We start from the raw sequence: 25,167 nt of genomic DNA on the forward strand, positions 1-25,167 counted from the left end.
GTGACCCCAAGGATTGTATTTGAGGACCAAAGAGTAGAATAACTCCACAAACAGTGTCAATTATAAGCCGCTTTAATGAGGTTTTGTTGTTGTCATTAAAGGTCACAGGAATCAGTGAGAATCAGCTCCTGGTCACAGTACTTCCAGGTCTACCAACCACAGCAGAGGTTTTCATTGTGCCTGAGAAGAGGTCAAGAAATGGACCGGTGGATGAAAAGTGGGCGCACCTTGATCAGGTACTGTCTCGTCACATTATTTTAATGGTCCCTGGCAGATGCTCAGTAGAGTGTGGTTTTCTGTCATAATTAAAGCTGCAGAGAAAGAAGCTAAGGAAGTCGAGACGTCTCTAGAGAGGATGTCCCTGGAGAATCTGTACTTTATTTTAGTGTCATACAGCTCTGTTAAGTTATCAGTTTAAGCTCTATCCTTGTTTAAAAAGAAAAACATCTGTAATGATGTTTGGACATTTCCTTCACAAGAAGGTCGCACCTTGTTTGGCAGTTTAATCAATGTTTTCAGCTAAAATATGAACAAAACAGACCAAAACACAGCTTTACAATTTAATGCCCTACATTATATATTGCAAATTAAAAGCATACATAGCCTATGTAGCAGTTTTCCTAGTGTTTTACATATTCTTCATATCATAGTCCTAAAATAAAGGTCAGCTTCTGCTAACAGTTTATTTCATTGACAGTTGTGATCCAGTTGTCCTTTGTCAGAAGGTCTGCTTGCAGCCATGTGTGATTGCTTTCTTGCTTGTGTTATCAGGTGCCCTGGTATATTGTAACAAAGGAGCAATAATCTCCTTTTCCAGAAATATGATCATATATTTCGCAGTGTTTTCCAAAATGAGACAGTTGTGATAAATAACACTTTGCCTCCAGCATTTGTTTTGTCCCTGAGAAACTATTTGTATACATTTCAGTTTAGCAGTGGTATCGCTTTCCTATGTATTACAGCAGTCACCATCATCTTTATCTTTATAATCTGATTATTCCTCGTTTCCAGGTGGCAGTTGAGTCATTTTTTGGAGTTTTATGTTGCATTCTATAATGCTGATGTTAGAAATGTGTTGTGTTTAATATTGTATGCATCCTTGGATTGTTTAATTTATGTACGAAAGTAGTCTGTGACCTGGAGATATTTGAAGTTTTATTTTCAAGGAGAATGTTGTACTGCACAGTTATGGCTTCTGTTTATTTTCCTTATTCTAATTTCTTTCCTTCATTTACTTGAGATACAAAATCTCATTTTACTCATGTGGCTAAAAGTCAAATGTAATTTGGATTTCCAGATGTTTTACAAAGCATTTATACATTTGAGTCATTCTCTTATCTTCCAGGCAGCCCATTGGTTTCCATTCATTTCAGCCTGGTATGAAAATGAACTTGTAAAGTCTCAAAACTTGTGCTTTGGGTGAGGCAATACATCACAATGAGCATCATGTCTGCATTTATATTTGTCAAAGTTACATTATCATTGCATGGTAACATAGTTTTAAGTGCAGCTTGATTTGGAAAGTCTGCACTCCATCGCTACGCAACAATAAGGTTAAGTTTGACAAAAATAAATGCAGACATGATGCTCATTGTGATGGATTACCAAAGTCAGCCAAGTTTAAAGTCTTTGCAAATGTATTTTCATAGCAAAAGCAAATGAATGGACACCACTCACTGCACGGTAGGTAGAGAAATGCTATGCTATTTCTTGGAAAAGGTCAGCAGTAATGAGAACTGTACATTTTTGCAGTAATTGGGGTAAAAGATGCAGAAACTTTGGTGCGGTCCATTAAATGAAAATACAGAGAACAGGAGGAATATATTTACCCTCATTGTTATTAGCATGCAAATAGATAGGACACTCTCAAATCCTAGCTTATAGACTTTCTTCTCATTGTGATTCCAGATTGGATAGAGTACCCTCCATTGAATCCCTGCAGAGTCATTCAATCATAGGCCTGCTTCTCAATACAGTATTTATGGTTTGTAATGGTTTAATCATGCAATACAAACTTAAATTGTTAATTAGCTTTCTTTGTCACCAAAGGGGTAAACCATGCTTTTCCCCCTGGTAGCCCTCATTGTTTCACAGAGGCTCCAGTGCCTTTTAAATGAGATTCCGTGTTTTTCTTGCATAAGTGCCAAATGATTTAATGTTCCCACACATGCACTTTGGATTTCAGTCTACCTAAAGAGTAATGCATTATGTCAACACAAGAGGGCAATGTCTTCCTATCTAAAAGCACTGAAAGGCATCCTTCTGAAATAGTACTCATAAAAAATATCCGTACATGTCCTAGTCTCACTGCCACCTTTTTAGAAGTTTAGGGACTTTCACAGACCTTTAAATAATAATAACAAAACCAGTTGTTTCAAGCCACCATGCTTAATAGTTATTTTATTACGATAAAACAACATTCCTGGTGTTTCAAATTTGATATCTTATGTTACAGAAAGCTATTTAATATGTAAACAAAACAATAAAACTGAGCTGTTTTTCAAGCACTAGATAGACAAGCTCATTTATTCATCATAACGGATGGGACCTCGATGTATTACAAGTAAACATAATTTCGCTGGCTCACACTCAGTCTTGAACTAAGCTAATAGGTATTTAATTACATTGATGCATCATATAATTGGCAACAGTGAGGAAGGAGACAAACTGGGGCAGGCGGCCTGGATTGGGAATTAAAGAGATGTATTTATCTAAAGCCTGTCTGATTACCTGGCAGAACCTCACAGACAATAGGGTAATAAATCTTCAGTTCAATGTTCTCATCTCCAGTGAATGACTTGCAACGTGGATGCACTAAGTGAGCGTGTGCCCACCACACATACACACGTGCATGCGGTTATTGTATGTGTGGAGCAGCTTATTAAAATGTGTAATAGATTTACTGACCCTGATATGCCACTAGAACAAAAAGTAATTATTCATACTGTGTAGAGCAGTCTAATTTTAACCAGTGGAAAGATTTTAGAAAGAGCGAGATGGAATTAGTGAGGCATGGCTAAGGACTCAAATGGGCTCTGGGAAGGCATTTTGGTCTCTTGTTAAATGACTGCTTCATCTAGGTGTGAAAAGGAGAAGAACTTGTGGCACTTCAGGGAGAAAAATTAAAACTGCAATTTTATGATATTAGAACATACTCTGATTTCAAATAGCTTCGCTCACTGAACCTTCAAATCAGTTAATCACGTTTTTTTCAAAATAGGTATACCAAAGTAGTTCTCTGTTAGCAAACAAAGTTTGTTTTTAAATGTCACACCCTATGCCGGCCACACTTTCAACAGATAGGGTTTCCATTGCCATTAAAAGCCTGCTGAGTTTCAGTGCAGCAGGTTTCTCATGTGTCAAATCAACATTTGCTCCTCTTTAGAAGGAAGCAAAAGTTCTGATTCATAATTCAGGCTGCTGGATGAAATGACTGCAGCTGAAATATTGATGACTGTGGAATATTGCTATGCAGCCGCCTCTAACGGAGTCTTCTCTCCTATGTCACCCCCCTACCCCCCAACCCCTTATAGCTTTCTCAGGTTCTGCTAAGTGCTCTGAACCAAGACCTCATCCAGTTTGCACTCAAGCCGGGGGTGCAGGTGAACGTGTATGCCACGCGGCTGTCTCCGGGTGAGTCTGGACTTTGGACACCTACCTGTACAAATGGTAGTACGATCCATTTTAAGGAATGAGATGCATGTCAGGTTTCATATTTGAAGCCACACTTTGTTGTGTTGTTGGAGTTTGAAGATTAAGATGAACAGTAATAGAAACAAACTATTGTCCATATACGTACGGAAAACACAGTCAAACACTGATGAAAAAGTGTTAAATGGAAACTAGATACCTGTTTGTGGCGGGATCTAAGCAGACGTGGTAGATTTTCCATTGTTATTTAGCAGGACTGTTGTGCAGTTGTTAGTCATTAAAGATGAAAAATGTACATTTGGCCTGCATGTGCTTCTTTTTTACTGTTTTTCTCTTTCATTTCCTCCTGCTTCAAAGCCCCACTTGTGGACAGCGGTGATAGTGGCCACAGCAGCACTGCAGTCATCATGCTCGTGTCAGTCGTACTGATGGGCTTGGCTGTCTTTGTAGTATACAAATTCAAAAGGTACACAATACTGGATATAATGTCAGAAGGATCTGTTAGAGAGAAAGTGTCAAAATTAATCCTTAGATTTTCTTCTCATATCATTGCAAATATCTGTGATAGGGTAAATGTTACGGTTTTGTTTGGGTGTGTGTTTGCATACCAGCCCCATTTTCTACAAGCAAACAACTCACTGCAGAACTCCTAAAACTTTACAGAAGTATTCAGACTCCATAAATCTCTGAGTTATGGACGTCTGGAAGACAATAATAGCTCGAGGAATAAGACAATTCCCCTCTGTCTCAATCTGCAGAATATTACAGGGAATGACAGTCTAATCAATTCTCCCAGAGTGCTGAATGGGTGTCAGAGTCCTACAGTTATCAATATTCATCTATCTGACAATGTGAGGGTTGACCTTTTGTAAATGCTAAACACAGCCATTCAAGGTGAGGCATACTTTGCAGAATGGCAGGAAAGGTTGAGGAGATAAGTCCTGAGACAACATATATTATACAGTGAGGGACATACAGTAAATAGCATCCTCTGCTGCAGGTAATCCCACTGCCAATCATAGGGAAATGGTTTATGTTTTCTGTAGTTGGGTAGAATTGTAGGACTCATTACAAAGTTAAACATTAGTTAGCTTTCAGGATCATAATTACCACATTAGGAAATCAACGTTGAGTTTCTAGAACTGCCTCAAATGTCACTGCGCCAGCTGCAAAATCACAAGGGGAGAATGTGAAATTAGAAATGCAAGATGTTAGTTTTAAGCAGAATTGGGGGTGCATCTGAGGGGATAAAAAATTGATTGAAAACTGAGGTGAACAATATGAAAGTGAGAGAGCAATGCCCAGTGGAATGCAAAATGCCCTAGTTTCTAGCTTTCAAGCAATCCTCTCCCATCCTCAACAGTTAAAAATAGTGTATGACACATTATGCTTAGTGAAAGCATTAGTGAAACAGACCTGATGGCAGTTCTCCATTAACTTGACTTTAAAATCGTATTCCCTTTTTCATCTGCTCGACTTACAGGAAAATTCCAGGCATCAACACATACACAGCAGAGCAGCCCGACAAAGAACAAGAGGTCATCCCAACAGTGACCTCCATAGCCATCCCAAACCCTGAGGGGGACAAGCTAACCTCACTGGATCATGTGGATGTTCAGTTGGACTCAAAAAGCAGAGGTATTAATGGCTCTATTTCTACCTTAAAGCTACAGTCATTCTTCAAGAATACAAAATGTTTGCAACACAATGTTTGTTATATTCATAGTCTTATGCAGGACAATGAAGGTCTGTTCTTTATATAGTTGCATTCACTGGGACTGTGGGATTAGACCTGTAAAGATGCCAAGTTAATTACCACCTGAAGCGAATGAATGAATTTTCGAAGCAACAAAATGGGCAGATTCCAAAGTGACCATAACGCAGGCAAACTGGTCGCAGAAACTGCAAAATTATATAGTTGAAATGGTTTTATTCACCCAAATTTTTACATGTCCACCTCTTAGATTTATTCTATATATGTATATGTATATGGGATTTCATTAGTGATGCAAACATTACATTTAAAAAATTCAACACATTCAATCTCTCTACGAGGTTTCACCCACTACTTTGGTTTATCCATCAAACAATTTTTATTGGAACTGTTCTTATGTAAAAAGAAGTTCCAGAAAGAATAAAAGCTATGCCAAAGAGTAAAAGTTTAAAGCTATGGTCACAGTTTGCCTTAAAAATTCAAGGATGCTCTTCTTGTTTTGTTGCTCTCTCTTGGCCGGCTCCTGCAGACTCTTGGTTCAGAGTTTACCTTTGTTGAACTTTGCTTTGCACATTTCCAGAAACAGATGCACTGTATGTGTGGAAGACTAGTCATCATTTGAGCTGCTGAGTACACTCGGCTAGCTGTTCACATTGCAGATTAAAAAAAAATGTATCCAGATCCTGGGAGGACGCAGATGGGGGGCCATAATCTTGTTAACTTTGGGCTTCTTTCTCCTGCTAGATTTTGCACATAAACACATTTAATTACAGTCTGACAGATGTTTTAATTATTTTGCGAAGAAGGGTAAATACCAGAAATACCACTAAAACAATAAAACAAACCAGATCTTTCAAAATGATAGTTGAATCAACACCTCTTTAAAATTTCTTGAACAAAAACTGAATATTATCATCTTCATGAATGAGGATTTACTGCTAGACTGTTCTATCAGACTGAATTAGCTTTAGCTAGGTGTCCCTAATAAAGTGCTAGTTGAGTGTATGCCATTTTAAAGCTATATTGTCATTGCATTAGACTCTAAATCAATCCATTCATGTTGTCAAATACTGATCCCTCACCAAAACCCTGTTATCTCATAGATAAGGTCTCCTCACAGAGGGTTTAACCTTCTCTGATTGGTTAGAAGGGTGAACCTCTCTCAAGACCTTCAGAAAGAATCAGCCCTGCACTGCTGCCAGTGCTGTTCTGTGTTTGTTGGGGAAGATGCTGACAGCACCTTTCCACAATAGCATAAGTTATATTTGGTTGCAAATGTTTGCATCCAATTTTTTTGAAATGTCAAAAAATAATATTTAATGCACATTCAGCTAGTACAAATGTTCCTTCATCACAAATAGTTATTTTCTAAATAATTTATCAAGGGGGAACTTTTGCGGTAATATATTTCATTATTTTACTACAACTTTCTAAACTTACCTGGACCTGTTTTGTTACTTCTGGTGATGGAGAAACATTTTTACAAGTTGAATGTGCATTGCTAATATGTTAGGGTTAAGTTTGTCCTACTTTACTTTGAAATGGCATGCAATCTGACATGCAAAAAGTTAAATATTGTACTAAGTATAATATAGATACATTATGTATGTATACAGTATATATACTAGTACAATGAAAATAAAGGGAATCAAGAGAGAAAGAGGTAGTTTATAAAAGTGTTTCTATGTTCTGTTTGTATTACTATGCAATATGTATTTTTGATGTATACTGCAAAATGTTGCTCAAGGTAAGTATTTTGCATGACATGGACATAAAAGGGAGTGAAAAGCATCACTGTCTGTAAACCATTTACACTCTGTGATGGCTTGGGATACACTTTACTGTATTTTTATCATTCTGACACCAGAATATTGACCTTCACAACCTTTTTGAGGCAGAATGCAGGTCAGTTTGACTGAGGAGAAGGTTAATGTGACCGGCTCTTTTGCTTTTGGAAAGGCATAAAGCCATTTTAAAAGTAACACAAACAAACACTTAGTTCACCTCCTTTGAATTGTACCAAAAAATACATAGACGGATACAAAAACAGTTTCTCAGTTAACCAAGTTTTTTATTTTTTATTTTTTTGTCTTTGCTGTACCCCTTTGTACAAAAGTTGACAGAATATTTAAAAGCGGCATTAACAAAGAGGAAGAGTAGTGATAAATAGACAGGGAAATATACTTGAAATGCATTTGTTAAGTGCTGATGCATCTCCTTCTCTCCCTGTATTATTGCATGAGTGGCCAAGATACAGTTATTATTACAGTGTGTGTTGTATTTATGTATTTGCCAGCCTGAGTTTGTCCTAGTGAGACATTAGTATTTACAGGTAAGTGAAGCACAAACAAGTGCGAGCTAAAGTGATGAGAATGTCGAGGTGAATTATTTGACCCAATAAAATAATTAGTGCATCAGGAAAGTAGCAGAGTGGTGAAAGCATTTTCATCAAGAACTATCTGAGGTTCCAGTTGATTTACCTCTAACCATAGCTAAAGAATCGATCCATCCATGATAAATGTGTTTGCCTGCAAAAAACCACCCCGTATGCAAATAGCTACATAAAATTCCATCTGTCTGTTTCCTTTCTTCTCCCTCGCCAGGCTACCTGCCATCTCACACAGACATCAAGCTCTCTGATGAAGCGCCCCATGTGTTTTAATGTTGAGAGTCTATGACCGACTCGAAAGCAATACATCTTCTTTGGCAGTTACTTCCAGCAAGCTATGAAACCACGGTCACAATGAATGGTCTCGAGTGTTTTGCTACCCATGCATGGATGGACCAGTTCACACTGTGCTGCCTAATCCCTCTGAGGAGACTGTACAGATTTATACTTGCTTCTTGAAAGGGACAATTTTTGACTGAAAATACTTGTATTTTTGCAAGGACATTGATCTTTTTATGTAAATAATGTACATCCATAATGGAAGAAGTAAAAGTTATTTGTCTCAGCTGGTTACAGCTGCGTATGCTCAAATATGAAAATATCAAACCGCGAAACAGAAGTGATGTGTAATAATATCTCCAAATGTGCTCCTATTTCTGTTCTTTGGGGTTGTGTTTTTGAAGCTTACTTTGTTTAACTATGTGGAAATAGCTTATCTGACCGAACCAGTGAGGAAAGCAGATTCATTAAGCTCTGTACAATCAGTAAATCTTATCAACAGATTCTCATCAAATGAAAGCTTGCAATATCCAGGAGATGAAGGAGGCCTTCTAGTCCCAGATCTGTGTATTTCATCACATCTGTCTCTTCGCCACTCAACATGGTATATTGTATATGTCATAACAAAAATAAAAACGGAACATTAAATGGAATATTCTGGAAAGGTATATACAGTAGATAAGAAACCAAGCAATCCCTTTTGCACTTCAGTGGAACAGTAATTAATGCTTAATTCATAAATATGATTTCTATTGAAACAGATTATCCACAAATCTGTTTGTTCCAAATCATGCATATAGAATATAATTGCAGCAGCAATCATATAAAAGTTTGCTTTGACATCAAGTTTGCTGTTATTCCATGCAGTGACTTTTGAACTTAATATACCTTTGTTGCCAGGAGCATTTTATGTACATTCTGTTTTTTATAAATCGAACAAAATATAAAAATTCTGACTGTTCACAGAAAATCTAAACTGCAACTAATGCTTACTGTAATGCAGTAAAGATGCTACAGTACTACATTTGTGTTTTCATTATTTAGCTGTTAGCTCAACATTTATTCACTACTAAACTTAACATTGCAAAGTTCTGTGACACAGTTGCAAAATGTAAGTTTTCTTTTTTTCGTGTACTGTTCTCACTGTGAAGGTTGTGGGACAACAAACTAGTTTTTTTTTGCTTTGTTTTTAAAATATCTTCTTTATTCTGTTCTGTTTACATGATGATACCAGCTACTCCACATGGCATTTTCTCAGTTTACAGTAAAGCAGAGGAGCCTGCAGTCTGTTCTAGGTTTGCCCCCAAGGACTCAGCGGACAAAAGGCTGCAGATTTGTTCATCTCCTTTGCTGCGAGGGACACAGAGATGGAGAAGACGTATCTCCTGTCAACAAGGCTCAGCCTACGCACAGAGCTTTGGTCAGCTGCTGTCTCTTTGGGATAAGTACTGAAGTTCTTCTTCATCAAACTTTTCTTTTTAAGGGTTGTCAGCATCATATCTCAGTAAGACAAATTGACTAGAGGCTTTTCCATACTTCTTCCTTCCAATTCTGACTGAGCCTGAAGCATAAATAAACTTGTACTCATCATCAGACAAATGCTGTTTCTCCTCACCGATCATCGGAAGAGTTTCATTTTGTGCTTGATATTTAACAACATTTTTGTTGTCCCAATGATCAGCCTGTAATTACGATTTTAAACATATTTGCATGATGTTTTTTTCCCCTCCTCTTTCAAGATACTTATCTTGTGTCTTAATTAGACAAAAAAATCTAAGTGTAAGAAATGTGAACTGCATTTTTCTGTTTCTCAAGAGGCTAAAGAGCTCATTTATTCCTAGTGACGTGATTATACAGTTGGTTGTTACTGTGTTTTTCAGTTGATCTTGAAGAAATAACCACGGTTGCGGAATAAAGCTGAAACACAACATTAACGCAGTGTGTAAAACTCATTTCTAAAACCAGAACGCTTATTTTGGATGTAGCTTTTAGTTGCATTTGATGTTTGATGTAGGTAATCAGCAGACTTCATGAAGGGCAAAGCTATGACGCCACCTCAGTTGACACAAATTGGTACTTTTGATCGACAGGGACTCCCATTTTGTCTCATTTGTTGCTTCTTGTGCTTTAAAAAGCGTTGCTTGGCATGCACAGAGTTTCACTGCAGCCATTTGCATGATACAATGGGGCTGAGCAGGGGGACAATGAAACGCACCAAGTAGCCTGGAGTGATTCTAATGGGCTAGTTCCTTGAGTCTCCCACTGTGCAACAAATTAATTATCCCCTCTACAGGAAATCGACACACGCACACACACACACACACACACACACACACACACACAATCAAGAGAGATTTTCCCAGTCTGGGCAGCACCTTGAATGAAAAATGTCCCACAACAATAACCCACAGCAATATTGTGTTAGCCACAGTGTGAAATTGATGAGCATGTTTCCTTTCATTGAGTGCTACATTACAGTGTCTGGCTGCAGCGAATCATCCATTAGTGATTGTCACCGTTCAATTTGATTGTGCACCGCTGAACATCCCAGGGCAGTTAGAGAAAGGCCTTGGTGTTAATTCAGACTGAGAGCAGGACCGAGAATAAGACTCTCGGGGCGCTGATGGCTGTTGTGTGTGTGTGTGTGATGAAGATTGGTGTGTGATATGAAGCTGCCGAAGTGGCAAACAATGCAAACCAGACAAAACAAGGGGTTCGTTGCTACAGCGTTGCATGTGAAAAGCTATTTTGCTCAATCAGTCACATTTTCCCGTCCTGCTTTGCCATTTGAATGTGCAAGACATTCGCTACATCTGAGGGCAGATAAACAATGCTAATGCCAGTAGTTCTCTAGAAAATCATCTGTTTCTCATCACACCAAAACAGCCTCAGTAATTGTTCCCATTAAGTTGAAACCATCTGTAACTGGCAGCTTGAGTGACAGAGTGATGGAGTAAAATGAAGCTCAGTCTAAGTGTCAGATGGGAATCTTGACATGGGTGTTATTACACTTCTGCCCATTAAAGCTGACTTCAGAGCCTCTGTGGGATCATTAAAAGTGGTATGCTGAAATAGACTGGCTGCTACAAGGCACCTGTCTTCGAGATAAGACTGGCTGTGTTGTAAAAATAAATCTGCACGAGCCCATTTGTTTTCAGTTTTATGTCATGGCAACGTGAACATTTCTCATTCACTGACAGCCAAAGTCTATCTCGGCATCCTTTTGTTAGAATTAAAAAGAGTGAATTATATTATACTTTTGTTGTCACAACACAGTAGGTGCATGCAACTGTATGTAATTATACAAAGTAACTGTAAAAAAAAAAACATAATTCCATATAAAAATACATTTATTTTTTTAACAATTTCAAAATGGCAATTTGTTCACAGTAAGAAATATGATTCAAAACAAGACTGTTTTTATATATTTGACAAAAAAGGAACAGTATCATAGATCATGCACAAATTTTGGCCATTGCACAACTAGGCTATTAGACGGGGTGTTAAATAATGTGTTTAATATGTCAAACTTCAAAATCACTGTCTGTGTATATGTATGTATATGTATATCCATACACATACACACACACACACACACACACACACACACACAAACACACACGTATATACACACAGTTCTTGCCCACCCTAATATAGTCTTAAGTCTTTATCACAAATAATTAGGGCATGCTACTGTAAAACATGATAAAAAAGGAAACATACAGACTGAAGGTGAAGGAAACACACAGTACGACTGCCTGTCCAGTGGTTTGACTTAACAATGTAGGATGAAGCTACTGTATAGATTTATGTACAAATTATCGGTATTTCTTTTTATTGTGTGCCATCTTTCAAAACAAAACCAACTACTGTACATACAAACTTTCTTATGATCATTCAGGACAGATTTGGACATTTTATAGACATTTACAACTCAAAGACCTAGTTGTAGGATGGTAAACATTATCCAGAGCGTAAAGTGAAAAGCATGTTAATGAAATAATTTGTGTTGTTCAGAGGCTGAACAACATGCGGTCTGCGTTAACAACTCTTTGTTATTTGGGCTGTATTATCCATTCAGGATGTACAGGAAAAGGGGCACAATTATAACAAACAAAACAAAAAGGTTACACTCGACAAAATTTTATAGCCTGCTGGTTCAATTTGTGTGATAGAGGGAAGCATTATGCTAAGAGGGAAACATCAACATGTAGTGTGAGATTTGTATTACAGTGTATCAAATTACTTCATTTTAAACCCTGCATAATATGATTGTAATATTTCTTGATTGCCGAAATACGCTCAAAGAGACTCATGATAATTCTGTCTCATTTAAGGCTGAATTTAATGTGACTTGTCCTTATTTACATTAATACCTATAGATTCTTTCTCTGAAACAAACTGTTTCGTACACAAGCCCACTGTCAAAGCTGAATATTCATATTAGCAATGCAACATCCATGGTGACGAAAAAAAGATTAGTGGATTCCTGAATAACCTGACTCCTAACTTCAGGAATTCACCGCCCTCAAACTAGAGGCCACAGAGTTCGACTCATTGTGTTGATCTTAGTCAAGTGTTGTAAACTACATACCTTGTCTATCTGTGAGTGAAAAACATGACTAAAACTAAAATCATTTCAAAAATGTCAATAATGCAAATCATTTCAGCACAACTGGAACACAACAAACTGTACTTACTCAGTAAGAGCGCATGTCTTAGACATTAGTACAGTTTGGGAATTCCCTTGTAACAATTCTCTCCATGTTTCTTCCGATTCCTCCTGAAAACATACAAACAAATACAACACACTGAATACAGGAACAGTTAACTGCTTTGACTTGTATCTGACGTATATTAGCTTGTATCTACATTCATTTTTAGGGTGATGATGTAATAACACTTTTATCCTCAACCAAACAACTCAAAGTTCAATCTAGATTTCGCTTATCTTTCTACATGAAGATCAAATGGTTTGTACAAAGCTTTTATGGCTAACTACAGATTAATCACTCATGTGATTTGGTTGAAAAGTCCCCTGCTGTTCCACCATAGGAGCCTGGCTTGCCGGAGCAGTCCTGAGCTGGTGATGGCGAGCCGATAAGATTTGATCACTGTGACAAGTGGGGTCGTTCAGATTGTGCAGACACAGTCTGTTTCAAAGGTGCCACTTTGAATTCAATGATTTGTAGAAAGCTGAGTGAAGCTAATTTCATGTACGTGGCAGTGAATTCATCAAGGTAAAGATTTGACTGTCAGTTAGGTTTTACCAAACAAAATAGGATTTGAGATTTAAATTGCCTTTACATGGAGCTTATATTAGAACAAAAAATTTATATCTTTAGCAAAATTACAATTTAAAGAGTGAAAAGATAAAGTACAGACTAAAATTAAGAATAAATGTCCTTTATTACATCTTGTAAACAGTGAACTTTTTTGAGAGCTTCTGACAGTCTGTCATGTTGGCTAAGAATAGATCTTACAGAAACAGGCGAGAACACACCTTGTGAAACACGTTTTGGAGTGAATGTACAAATTACTTTCTCTCATGTTCCATTTGTACCAGCAGCTTGATTTTCTTCCTGTTCTAGTTCGTTTTTCTTTTTTGTTTCAATTTCATATAATTTCCTATTATTTTGTCAATTTATATTTTTTTATAAAATATATTGTTATTTCAGATTGACAATTGACAGCAAAAAACTATCACTTTTGGACAGCTGAGTTTGAGCATATGTTGATAAAATATCAATGAAATATCAGCAATAATTATTTAGAGTTGTGTTTCTGGTATTTACTGACTTTGTGCGCCATTTATTGTTTTGTCTGCACCAACTCCTTAGAGAAGTATCTGGCCATTCAGCCACTACATGCTCCATTTATTCGCTGCTCTTCAACTGTATCAGTCTGCAGTTTGGATCTGGGCAGGTAGTGCAAAAGCAATTTTTAGAGCTTTATTTTAATGAATTAGCTCTACTCATGTTAATGTTTGTCAGCAACCTAGATTAGCTCATTCTTATGTAACGTGTACTTCTTTTGTTGTCCAAAAATGACAAAAATACACATCAGCCAGACACACAAAAAAGTGACATGCATCATTACGTCTCTTGTTGGAATAACTCCCATCTACAGCATTCATGGCAACATTTGTTAAAAATTGTGGAATGAAGTGACGAGACCCAGCAAGTTACTGGGTCTCGCTGATAAACAACACAACACAAACAAATACGTTTATCCACATTGTAGATTGAAAGCCACTAAACACAAGTAGTAGCAATTAATTGTTAGTTGTTAGTATCTGGCGATTGTTTAGAGGATCATTTTCTGTTTTAATTGTATTTTAAAGATTTAACCCAAATTTCAAATTTTTTGCACAGCAACTATCACTGAAGAATCAATCAGCATTTATTAAATAAGCAAACAGATGTGATTGGGTAAATCCACCTCTGACTGTTCAATCACGTGGTTAATGTTGTAAAGACTTGAGAGCTGCTATACATGTACTCGCTAGATTCTTCAAAATCAGTGAAGACATTTGTTTGGCTCCTTAGAGCATTCAGTCTAATTTTTGATAAACTCAAAAAAGGTTGACTTCATCCTCATCGTGAATAAGGAGCTTGGGTAGTGCGATATGAGACTACTTCACTCTAACCAGAGAACTGGTTAAAGAAACAACTCAAAGTTTTCTTCACCTCTCATGTTGGGAAATGTTGACTTGATTGCTTGGGTGACTTGTTCTGACTACCTCCAGCCTCATGCAATGCATCGTACAGACAAATCATAAACGTCTTTTACAGCTTAATTAATTTTTATTTTAACTGCAAATGTCTACTTATTATGAAACATGAGCCCATGTGAGCCGTCAGCGTTATCATTCAGAACCAACTGGTATTAACATAAATCAAATTAAGACCCTTAAGTAAACTTACATTCAATTTTTCATTTTAATCTGTCATACCATCTTCATTTTAACCCTTAATGAATTCTGACTGTGGTTTTCTTCATTCCTTCATCTTTTTCTAAGAGCTTGTCATTTTAGTCCAAATGGATTTACAACACATGAAATCACTGAACCCAGACATTAATTAAATTAAGACTGGTTGATGTGTTTTTCCTCGGGTAGGGGGAAAGTTTCCTCTCGGCTGGAGCAAGGCCTACATTACAGGCAATGGAAAAATTCAATACCTAATAAAATGTATTTCAGGGAGATTCTGTTTATATTTGGTATGTTTTGAATACAGTTTACAGTAAATTGGATGCAACCGTATTTTTTAATGCAATATTGTGAAAGACTGCAGATAAACCAGAGAACATAACTATCAGAATAGATTAATGATTACTATTAATTCTGCAGTAAGCTGTACAGAGACATGTGGTACAGAGTTAATTTGGATAAAGATCGATTTGGATCTTACTGTATCAACAGTATAATACATCAGAGCCTGTTGGAACATTTATATCAGCCAAAATCAGACTGCAGGAGAATCAAAGTATAAATGAAATCATTAAACAGCAGGTTGTAAATTAATTTAATCTAGCAAGCCACCAATCAAAGATTCCATGCCGCTCTGCCCTTTTGTAAATAAACACTTTTGAAAGCAACCAAAAAGGAGAATTTGTTTCAGCTCAGTAAAGACTTGGAAGGCTAGAAACAGCTGAGAATGGAAGAATAGTGCTGAGTGACCAGAAAAATGGCCTGCAGCCCCCATGTATGTGTCAGAAACACTGCAATGGTACTTTTGTCAAATAATCCACACTCTCTGCAGGACTTAATAGTTCTCGTCCTAAAGACATCCCAGTGAAAGCCAGGCCTAGCAATCAAACATGTCATCTTGAAATCTGTTAATAGTGCAGATTCTGCAGCTGGGCCAGTGGTGCACTGATAAAGATATTCTTCACCTCAGATATGTGCTAGATTTCAAGAGCCTTTACATAATTTAAATGAGACTGAAACAGTGTCGCTGTATGTTGTGTGTACACCAAATTAAATTACAACGTATTCAAAAAGTGCGCCGTGCAGTGATGTGTGTTTTAGGGTGCTAAAATGTTAATCAGCATCAGTCTCCTACAGTGAGAGTTATCCATTGAGTCCTGGAATATTGTGCACAGATATTAACATTCTATATTTAATTTAGTCTTGGCATAACAATAAATCTCATAACGTTCTGTATATTGTAGTTGTTTCTTTGACTTCCTATATCATTTTTAAATTACTTGCAAGTTAAAATATTTTAATGCAACAGGGGCAAAATGCCATTTTGTCTCTACAGCTATATGTTTATATTTTGCAGGAGTTTTATTTGTAACTTAATTTACATGACATATTGCTACATTAACTCTAGTAAAAGATGGCAGAGTAATACATAATTTCTTCCAGCACTGGAGTAGCAGTAGTAGTAAATGTTTAGCTGACATATACCTCTACTTCTGGCCTCCAGCTCCTTTTCCATGAGTTCTTTTGAAGAGGAAAACTCACTGAGCTTGACCTTGGACATGTTGTCATTTTGACCGACTGTGCTGATCACTTCCGGTTCTTTCTCGTGACTGTCCTCAGTCTGAACATGAACCCAAGGAATTTTCCTAATGACAAAAAAACAGCAGTGGTTTCACCAACATTAAAATTAATTATTTTTTGATGAGTGGCTAAATCAAAACCGTCATCCTTATGTGACTGAACGCACCTTTTGAACTTGTAGATGAAGAATGCGGCTAAACCAACAAATACCACAGTGAGCAGCATCAGCATGGCCGACCCACTGTGAATGGAGTTTGAATCCACTAGTGGTGCTGAAAGAAAAGCAAGTCAAATATTTTCACCAAGACAAAAAGCCTCTAATTAGAAATGGCTCAGGAAAAAAACCTGAGCCATTTCTTATTTCAAGGAGATTACTTTTATTACCCCATGTCATGTAAAAACTGCAGGTACAGTTTGAAGAGCTGCCCTCTGCATGTTATCCCCTAAGGTTGTTAAAGAGAACCTTTAGGAGGTCCTTTGCATCTCCCTGGGGCCCATCATGCAGGTGGCTCATGCACAGTCATGGCTTTTAAATGCTGAGATGCACTATTCAAAGTATTTTCCCATCCCTGCCCATCTTTCTCTCCTTTACTGAGAAGCCTATGAAGTCTATGACCTTTCTGGATCATTTTAAAGGCATCCCAGACCTTTGTATGCAGACACAAATGAAGACAGATACGTTGGTGGATGAAAAGGGTAAAGCCATGCGGGGTTGATCGACAAGCTTTTGCAATATGCTAATGACCTGATGACCCTGTCAATTTCCTCGGCGCATACCAAACGCCTTTTTTGTCAATCATGTAATTGATCGGATGAGCACTACTCACAGCCTCAGGTGCAGAACTGATGCACTGTGAAGGGTATTAAAATCCTGTGATATACAGTTTCATATAAATTTCACTCAGGAAAAAAATACTGTTATTGTATTGTTTATTTTTGTTGTTTGGGTGGAACTCAATTTCAAATCATCCCAAGAAATACATGTGGCTTATCTTTTGCACGTCAGCAAGCAGAACAAATGTCTTGTGGATGTGTGAACATTCTACACTGACAAAAATTAAGTCTAAGGCATTTGTGCCTATGCTTTGTTTTTATGCATTTGCACAATGTGACAGCAATTTTCTTCTAAGTGTGCAGAAATCCCAAGCTAAAGGTACAAACAAACTTACCCAAAGTCTGCTGAGTCATGTACACAATAATGCGAATGTCAGCTTTCAGCTCAAACTGGATCAGGCCTTGGTTCAGGGCAGTGACAAATATGTGTGATATCTGTTTAGGTATTTGACAAAAAACAGAAAAAAAACATGATAGACTGCTATAAATACAGGTCTTCCCTTAAAGTTAAACATAAAGCCTTAATGAAGTTGGAAACTGGCAATTTATGTAATTTATAACATCTTTCTAAAGAGAAAAAAAGCAGACAGACTGACAGACCAGACAGCCAATTAACTTTACATTGAAAAAAACCGTGAATAAAAAGGAATGGTGAATGAAGACACATAAAAAAAAGCTGTTATTAAGTGGTGGACATGTTTTGGCAACGGCATTTGTATGCTTTTTTCATATATATAATCATGTTTCCATTCAGTGGAAGGGAAACAAGTATGCATGATAAAGATTCACACTGTAACTAACCCACTATTTCTGAATTAAATGGTTCGTACCGTCTCTAGAGCCTCCCCACTCCTCCTCTTGTGCTCACTGGATGTGTGCTCATCAGGAAGGATAAACAGCTCTGCGGAAGTTGGAAGTCCCGGGTAGAGCGACACCAGCAACTGATCTTCAGGAACCCCAGATACCTGCAGCGACAGGATACCACAACGGGCAGGCAGGTTTAAAAAGTTGGGGCTGCTGCCTCTAAACTTTGGACAGTCAAATCAAAATTGTCAAAAAAACACAGTGTCTCATGGCACCATTCTGACATCGGCTTCAATTCAGATTCACACCAGATAACTGTCTGGTTACTGTCATCATCGGTAAACTATAAAAAGAACAAATCTCTCACATGGACCATAAAACATCCTGACTGCTGTATCAATACTGCACACAGGTATAAAATAATAATGAACCTGAGAGCCATTGATGGCTGTTGTTGGCCCAAGGAAAGATCTCAGAGCACTAGGGACTTGATGTACCTGTGACAGAGCTGTCCGAACCACACGGCCTATGTCCTCCCTCCACTCGGGGATGTCAGGATTGTGTTCGTCAAGGGCTGGTGAGAACGACAACAGCAGCGACCTGAAGAACTCTGGACAAAGGGCGAAGTGATGTCTGTTACAATATTATAGCTACTGTACAACTGGATTCATGTTGGATTAATTGGATGCGCAGTTTTGTCTTTTTTCATTTGGCAACATATGCCTTGAAGTTAATTGCTCCTCCGGATTTTGTGTTTGTTCACCCTGACATTTTATTCATTAGATAAGTCCGCATTGACATCAACATGGTGCTGCTTGCAGCCTGGACCGAGAGGTATCATACTTTCCCAGAGATAGCGTATTGCATATTCATGTAACATGCATCTCACCAATTAAAGTGCTTTGAAGACTGCCTCCCCCACTCACCTTTAACAGTTATAACTTTTGAATCCTGTATTACGGTGCCCCCAGAAGCAACCTGGACCGTGACCTTGTTTTTTCCCTCTCTCAGAAACGTGTATGAGATGCTTCCTTCCAAGGTTATAATGGGCTGCATTTCAAAAGGAAAAACACTGAGAGCTCCACAGGAAAAACCTGCATCTTTTCAGCCAAATATAGAATATTATGTACATGCAGCCCCTGACATACTCTATAATGAGGGTGTTCTACGGTATACACAATCAACATGATACATAAATATGACCAGGCATCCTATTTGGATCCCCTAGAAAGACACAAGGTAGTCACATTTGCTCTGATTTGTGGGAAAGCTCTGTAGATTTACACTTCGTAAACAACAACACAAGGGCATCAAGAGAAAGTGGGAGAATGGAAAAGACTGCAGTAAACAGCCCAAAATGTGCACGTGTGTGTTTGGGCCATAGTTGGAGGAGGTACAAAGTTTCTCACCTCAGAGCTGTTATCAAACCACCAGAAGAAGGTCAAAGTTCTGCTGTGACTTGGCCAAACCACTGCCGTCAGATTAGCCTCCTTCCCCCTGATGGCTACAATAGGAGCGGAGAGATACACACGCTCCACTGGACCTGTGGCAGCAACACAAAACCAGCACATATTTATCCATACATGCAAGTACACGTGTGTGCATGCCATTAAAAACATATATACATTCCAGCACACACACATTTAAATTCAGCAAACACTGAGCATTATTGTTGTCGCATCTTATGTACTTTTAGCTCGAGGTGTGTGCTTCTGCATTTTCCAAGGCTAAAATTCATAGAAGTAATACAACCACGACTGAAATGAAATTCAGCAGTGGGAACGTGACTAGCCATGAAAGAAAAGAGGTTCATGCTATATGCACTGCCGCAGGAATGAGTAATGAAGTTTCTTATTCACATACTGGTGATGTGTAAAAACAGCGTGCTGCTGTCAGATCCCTGGTTGTTTTCAGCAGTAGCTGTCACTCGGTAAATCCCAGTTCCTTTGTAGATGTGCTTGATGCCATCATCATCAGTCCTGCTCAGGTTAGAGTAAGTGATCTTTTTACCGTCCCCGAAGTCTAGCTGGATGCTGGTCTTCAGAGAGTCTCCCTGTGGACAGACGGTAACATGACATCTGTCACAGCGGCTTAGGTCAGGATACTTCAATTAGACCACATGCAGTACAAGTGAAGTAAGCATGGTCCACTGCTACAGTGTCTGGGCTGAGATGTCCTATAAGCTGTGTCACAAGCACTTTGTAGGTGAATGTGAATGAAAGCAGACAGAAATCCAACTGAGAAAAGAAGAGCAAAGTAAAGAGAGCCACAGAGGTCACGAAAGTGTCTCAAAGTCAGAGAGATAAGTTAACTGTCTATAAAAACTAATGGAAACCTAATAGTTCCACCATTTTCCCATGAAATATCAATACTTGTGCTGGGCATGTTGCAAAAAATTAATCGTTCCTACAGGTTCAACTCTCCTGAATCTAGCAATCCTCTGACTGGGGAACGACATTTTTACCTACTTCCTCAGTCTCATTATGAACATGTTCACATTCTGACAACATTATTTCAGTCAAAGAACCACGGGGCTCACTTGTTGACAAGACTAATTTTGAACAGAGCCTATTAATGATCACTAATACTATAGCTTTAGATAATAAGACTCACATTGTCGAGGTAAACCCTAAAGGTGACGTTGCTTCCAACAGCCGCACTCAGCTCTCCGTGACTGGTGGACAACCGGAGGCCTTGAGGAGGTCTGGGCCGACACGGCTGCCTCCTGGGCGAGTACACGTTTCTCCCTCCCTCCTTACAGTTATTGGACAAAACCTTTCGATACCTTTGAAGTGAAGTTTCAACAAATTGAGAAAAGAGTGATGTCCTAATAATAAATAAGTTATATACTACAACCGCATTTCCAAAAAAGTTGGGAGGAGGTGTTAAAAAAAAAAAAAAACAGAATGCAAAGATTTGCAAATCTCATCAAACAAGAACATAAACAACATATCAGATGTTGAAACCACATTTACCACATTTTACCATTTCATGGGACGTCGCCCCTTTCCCAAAACTCCAGTAACTGGTCTCCTCCCTTCCCCGATGTTTACAGACAGTTGGAAAAAGAAGAGGGGATGCTACACAATGGTACATCACCCTCTTCCAACTATTTTTGAGATGTGTTTCTGCCATCAAATAAAAAATGAGCAAATATTTTCCATGGAATGGTAAAATTTCTCAGTTTCAACATCTGATATGTTGTTTATGTTTGATGAGATTTGCAAATCTTTGCATTCTGTCTTTTTGTACGTTTTACACATCGGCCCACCTTTTTTGGAATTGGGATTGTAATCAACTTAATCATGAACTGCATAAACCTATGTACGTCAAAAGAAATGTAAATGAGGAATGCGCCAGTGGACATTTACTACTGGTGAGTGAACTTGCTTTTTGCATTCCTGATTCACTGCCATCCTTAATTTGTTTTATTTTTTCTACTTTTCCAGTGGCTCCTCAGTTTAATTTTTGCAATTATTTGTTTGTCAACAGCACCGAGACTTAGTATGTATTCTTGCCTGTTTGAGTAGGATACTTATTATTTTTACTTTTCAAGAGCAATCACACATGCTTAGCATTATAATATGTTATGGAATGGGGACACGCTGTAGACAATTTTTTCAACTCTACTATAAAGTGAAGTATAATATTTTGTTTGTGTTGTAGACAACATGACAAACAGGCTGAACTATATTAATATTCTTCTGTGACGGATTGAACATGGGGAGCCACTTACCCTGTGCTGTTAAGGAAGCTTTGGCTGGTGCTGCAGCTTTTAGCTGCACCGTTTGGATTAAACCAAAAAGCAGGGGAGCACTTCCCATTCGCCTGGCGCTCCCAACCATAATCACTGCCAAAAAACATGACACTTCATAAAATGATAAACACTGGTACTCAAACAATCTACCTTCTGCAAGCTTTTACAGAGAGGGAGATGCTTTGCAGTCGGAGTTTTGTGGAATATTTTAAAACCATAACTGGAGACATGATTGTCAGACAAGCAGGATCAAACAGAATTTTAGACAGATGGATAAAAGATATATGAAATTCATTTGGCAATTCATTATTAATTGAATTATAATAAGTCATTCGACATTATGCAAATTACAGTAGTACAAAGAAAAGTTACTAACTCCCATCAACAATTTCAAAACTATAATTAGATCTGATGAATAAAGTCATGCTGGTTGTCCAGTAAATATGCATGTAGGATGGTTAATAAGACTTAAGAAGTTCTGCAAACTGATACTTCTGTCTGTGACTACAAATATCTACAACTAGCTGTTAATTGCATACAATTGAATTAGATTTTCAAAGGAGAGGGGATGTTTGGTACACATGTAATGAAAGAAATTAAGGATCACTGAGGATAAAAGTCCAAGTTATAATTCACTCCCATTGTGAAAATGGAGAGATGAAGTCATTACCATTCAAAATCATAGGCTGTGCAGAGGCAGGGCTCTGAAGAATAGATCCTGGAATAGTCTTGGGCCAACATGCAGCGGTTGCCTGGCCTACGCTTCATATATATCTGCTTCTCACCCATGACACACAGCTCTCCCTGTCAAACAGAGAAACACATAATCTAGTTTTACATACAAAAAGAAAAAGATTTTTGTTTATGCATTCGCTGTGTACTCCGTTTTCTGTACAGTTTTGAAGTTGACACTAAATGAAAAAATGTTTTATATTCCTGTTACCTTGTTGTGCAGGTGCCATGTCTGATAATCTCCATCCATGCATCTCCTGCTAAAGAGGCCCTTGTAGTCGATCTTGATCAGCTGCCACTCAGACCGATGACTAAAGTGTCCAAAGAATCTGAAAGAAGATTCGACAAGGTGCAAATATCTGTTAAGACTATCTTGAGATAAATGCGTACAGGTTTCTGATAATGTAAAAATAGAAGTTAAAGATATGAAGTCTGTCATTTATGTTGAGAGGAAATGCTCCCGTTGGTGAAAATCAAATGGACCTTTCTTTGGTTACGTCAACGGAGGAGATAATTCCCATAAACTTTTTTTATGTTTTATTCCTGCTGGACTGTGCTTGTATGTCTCTGCTTACGTGATAATGTGATTGTCAGATTCTGGCTCCATTAAAACCCCATCCACATACAGAGGTGCCAGGGAGAAACTGTGACGTTCCCATTTTTTTCCCTCGTCAAGGCTGATCCTGGGTACAAAAAACAAAAACACACACAGCTTTCAGTGCATGAACATCTGTCTATCCAAGTTTATGTATCTGCAGTGGATAAATGTATTGTTTTCTGTCTGGGTATAACATTAAACATCACACAGTACACAAGTTTAGAAGAGAAAAACAAGGCACAAAGAAATATGATACAAGATTTCAGGTCATTTAGCTTTTGCCACGGTTGAAAAATGAAGCACCTTGGATTCTCTTCAATGTGAAAAATTATCTCGACAACATGCTGAACAATAGAACAAATGTGCTTTGGCCCAGCTGAATTTGCGAAGGTGACAAAACAAGAGAAAAGAAAGATATGACTCAGGTTGTAACATTAGAAATAGATTTGGGGGCTTTCAAATCACCTTTCTCAGAGCTTAATCGCTTTTGACAGGGCTGTAGTGTGCAGGTACATCAAAGTAGATAGTGTTACAAAGCTCGCAATATGAGGGACATATGAGGGCATTCGCAGTCTCACATCTCCACCCTCCTCTACTTCTCATTTACATAAAAGCACTCAAACCACTGTATCCAACCAGGAGTACAAAGCTGTAACAAACTCCTCTGTTGGAAATGATTCTGACAGTACCAAAGCAGTGGTGTCGATACAATAATCATGCAAACTTGGCCCATCACCATTTCAAAACATCAAATGCAATCATATGCTGCATCAAACCCCCCACTCTAAAACAAAAAAAAACATATACCCATGTAATTTCCCACCACAACTCCTACAGTTTCGACCTACAATAATTATGATGTCAGCTATTGTAGAAGAGTAGCTACACCTACCACAAGTGTCGAATCGGTGTTGGTGCATGTAAGACAGCCAGCAAAGCCCCTCCATTGTCAAGAAACCAGATGTTGTGCTCTTCATCAAAAATCTACGTTGATGCAAAAAGAAGAAAAAAAAAGAAACACATTTGCTTTACTCATGACAGCACACTTTCAGTGCAAACACATCATCCGTTCAAGGTAAACATGTGTAGAGCGTAGACATAGATGGGCCTCACCTGTCTCCAGCTATTTCCTGCGTCAGACGTTATAAACATTCCAAGGTTAGTGGAGGACAGCTCTGTTCCGATATTCCCTGAGTAGAAAAACATGAATAATTTCACTCTGTGTGTATTTACATAGCAAAGCGTGAATACACAACTATATGCACAATCACCTGATAAAATCGTTAGAGTTGTTTTGTGAATCTGTGCGTGTCCTCATTCTCCACTGGAGGACACATTTATAACTGACTGCAACCTAATCATCTCACCCAAAATATGAGATTTAGGAGTGGAAGTTTCAATATCTGATTACAATGACAGAAAGAGGGCACAGAGTGATTACTTTTGTGCGTTCTTGTGTTTGCACAGGAATATCCAAAGTCTCATTACTTCTGTCAGGTCCATTGTGGCCAATTCAGTCTTTAAATCAAATGCAGGATGTTTAGGTAACTCTACCTGTGGCCACAATGATTCCTGGTACAGACTTCTTGCTGGTGATGGGTCCAGATGTGTAGGGATTCTCCGACATCTCCAGATGAAGATGCAGTGAACAAAATGGCTGTCAACAAAATGGATTCCAATACAGCACATGTTGAAACACTATGTATCAGACAGATCTTAACACAGGCAATTATAATTAGCTTTGCCTTCAAACTATTCTTTCCATTGAGAGAAAACTGCAGAGAACATTTATAAAACAAAGATACTTTGTTTCTCTCATCTACTCTGTCGGAAATAAAAGAAAATGCCTGAGAGGACACTGAGGGCATTTGAATTGTTTTATTCTAAAGCAAACATG

General features: G+C 38.1%; 2 protein-coding genes across 4 annotated transcripts in view; one reads left to right on the forward strand and one right to left on the reverse strand.

Annotated features, from left to right (window-relative positions):
- LOC137134039 (VPS10 domain-containing receptor SorCS1-like) overlaps positions 1–9,975 on the forward strand; it is a 45,327-nt gene extending 35,352 nt beyond the window's left edge. For both annotated transcript variants that reach the window (XM_067518416.1, XM_067518408.1), the window contains exons 23-27: positions 102–236; positions 3,534–3,633; positions 4,009–4,117; positions 5,135–5,289; positions 7,969–9,975. In XM_067518416.1, the coding sequence (XP_067374517.1) occupies positions 102–236; positions 3,534–3,633; positions 4,009–4,117; positions 5,135–5,289; positions 7,969–8,027 (558 nt within the window). In that variant the 3' untranslated portion in view covers positions 8,028–9,975. The remainder of the gene's footprint in view (positions 1–101; positions 237–3,533; positions 3,634–4,008; positions 4,118–5,134; positions 5,290–7,968) is intronic.
- The window catches only part of sorcs3b (sortilin related VPS10 domain containing receptor 3b), a 47,983-nt gene continuing 26,825 nt past the window's right edge, over positions 4,010–25,167 (reverse strand). Inside the window, exons 11-29 of one of the 2 annotated variants that reach the window (XR_010915364.1) lie at positions 24,825–24,927; positions 24,384–24,460; positions 24,163–24,254; positions 23,248–23,355; positions 22,884–23,001; positions 22,611–22,744; positions 21,920–22,033; positions 20,797–20,968; positions 20,047–20,236; positions 19,593–19,726; positions 19,110–19,233; positions 18,681–18,793; positions 18,210–18,344; positions 17,715–17,814; positions 16,712–16,817; positions 16,450–16,610; positions 12,734–12,816; positions 4,762–4,817; positions 4,010–4,149 (exon numbers count right to left, since the gene is read on the reverse strand). Coding sequence is in view for 1 of the 2 variants with exons in the window: in XM_067518390.1 (XP_067374491.1) it covers positions 12,752–12,816; positions 16,450–16,610; positions 16,712–16,817; positions 17,715–17,814; positions 18,210–18,344; positions 18,681–18,793; positions 19,110–19,233; positions 19,593–19,726; positions 20,047–20,236; positions 20,797–20,968; positions 21,920–22,033; positions 22,611–22,744; positions 22,884–23,001; positions 23,248–23,355; positions 24,163–24,254; positions 24,384–24,460; positions 24,825–24,927 (2,046 nt within the window). In the remaining variant the exon portion in view is untranslated. Of the gene's footprint in view, positions 4,150–4,761; positions 4,818–11,402; positions 12,817–16,449; positions 16,611–16,711; positions 16,818–17,714; positions 17,815–18,209; positions 18,345–18,680; positions 18,794–19,109; positions 19,234–19,592; positions 19,727–20,046; positions 20,237–20,796; positions 20,969–21,919; positions 22,034–22,610; positions 22,745–22,883; positions 23,002–23,247; positions 23,356–24,162; positions 24,255–24,383; positions 24,461–24,824; positions 24,928–25,167 lie in introns of those variants that run through there. The other variant, XM_067518390.1, reaches the window with a different exon arrangement.

This window comes from Channa argus, chromosome 1 (genome assembly GCF_033026475.1).
Source record: "Channa argus isolate prfri chromosome 1, Channa argus male v1.0, whole genome shotgun sequence".
NCBI lineage: Eukaryota > Metazoa > Chordata > Actinopteri > Anabantiformes > Channidae > Channa > Channa argus.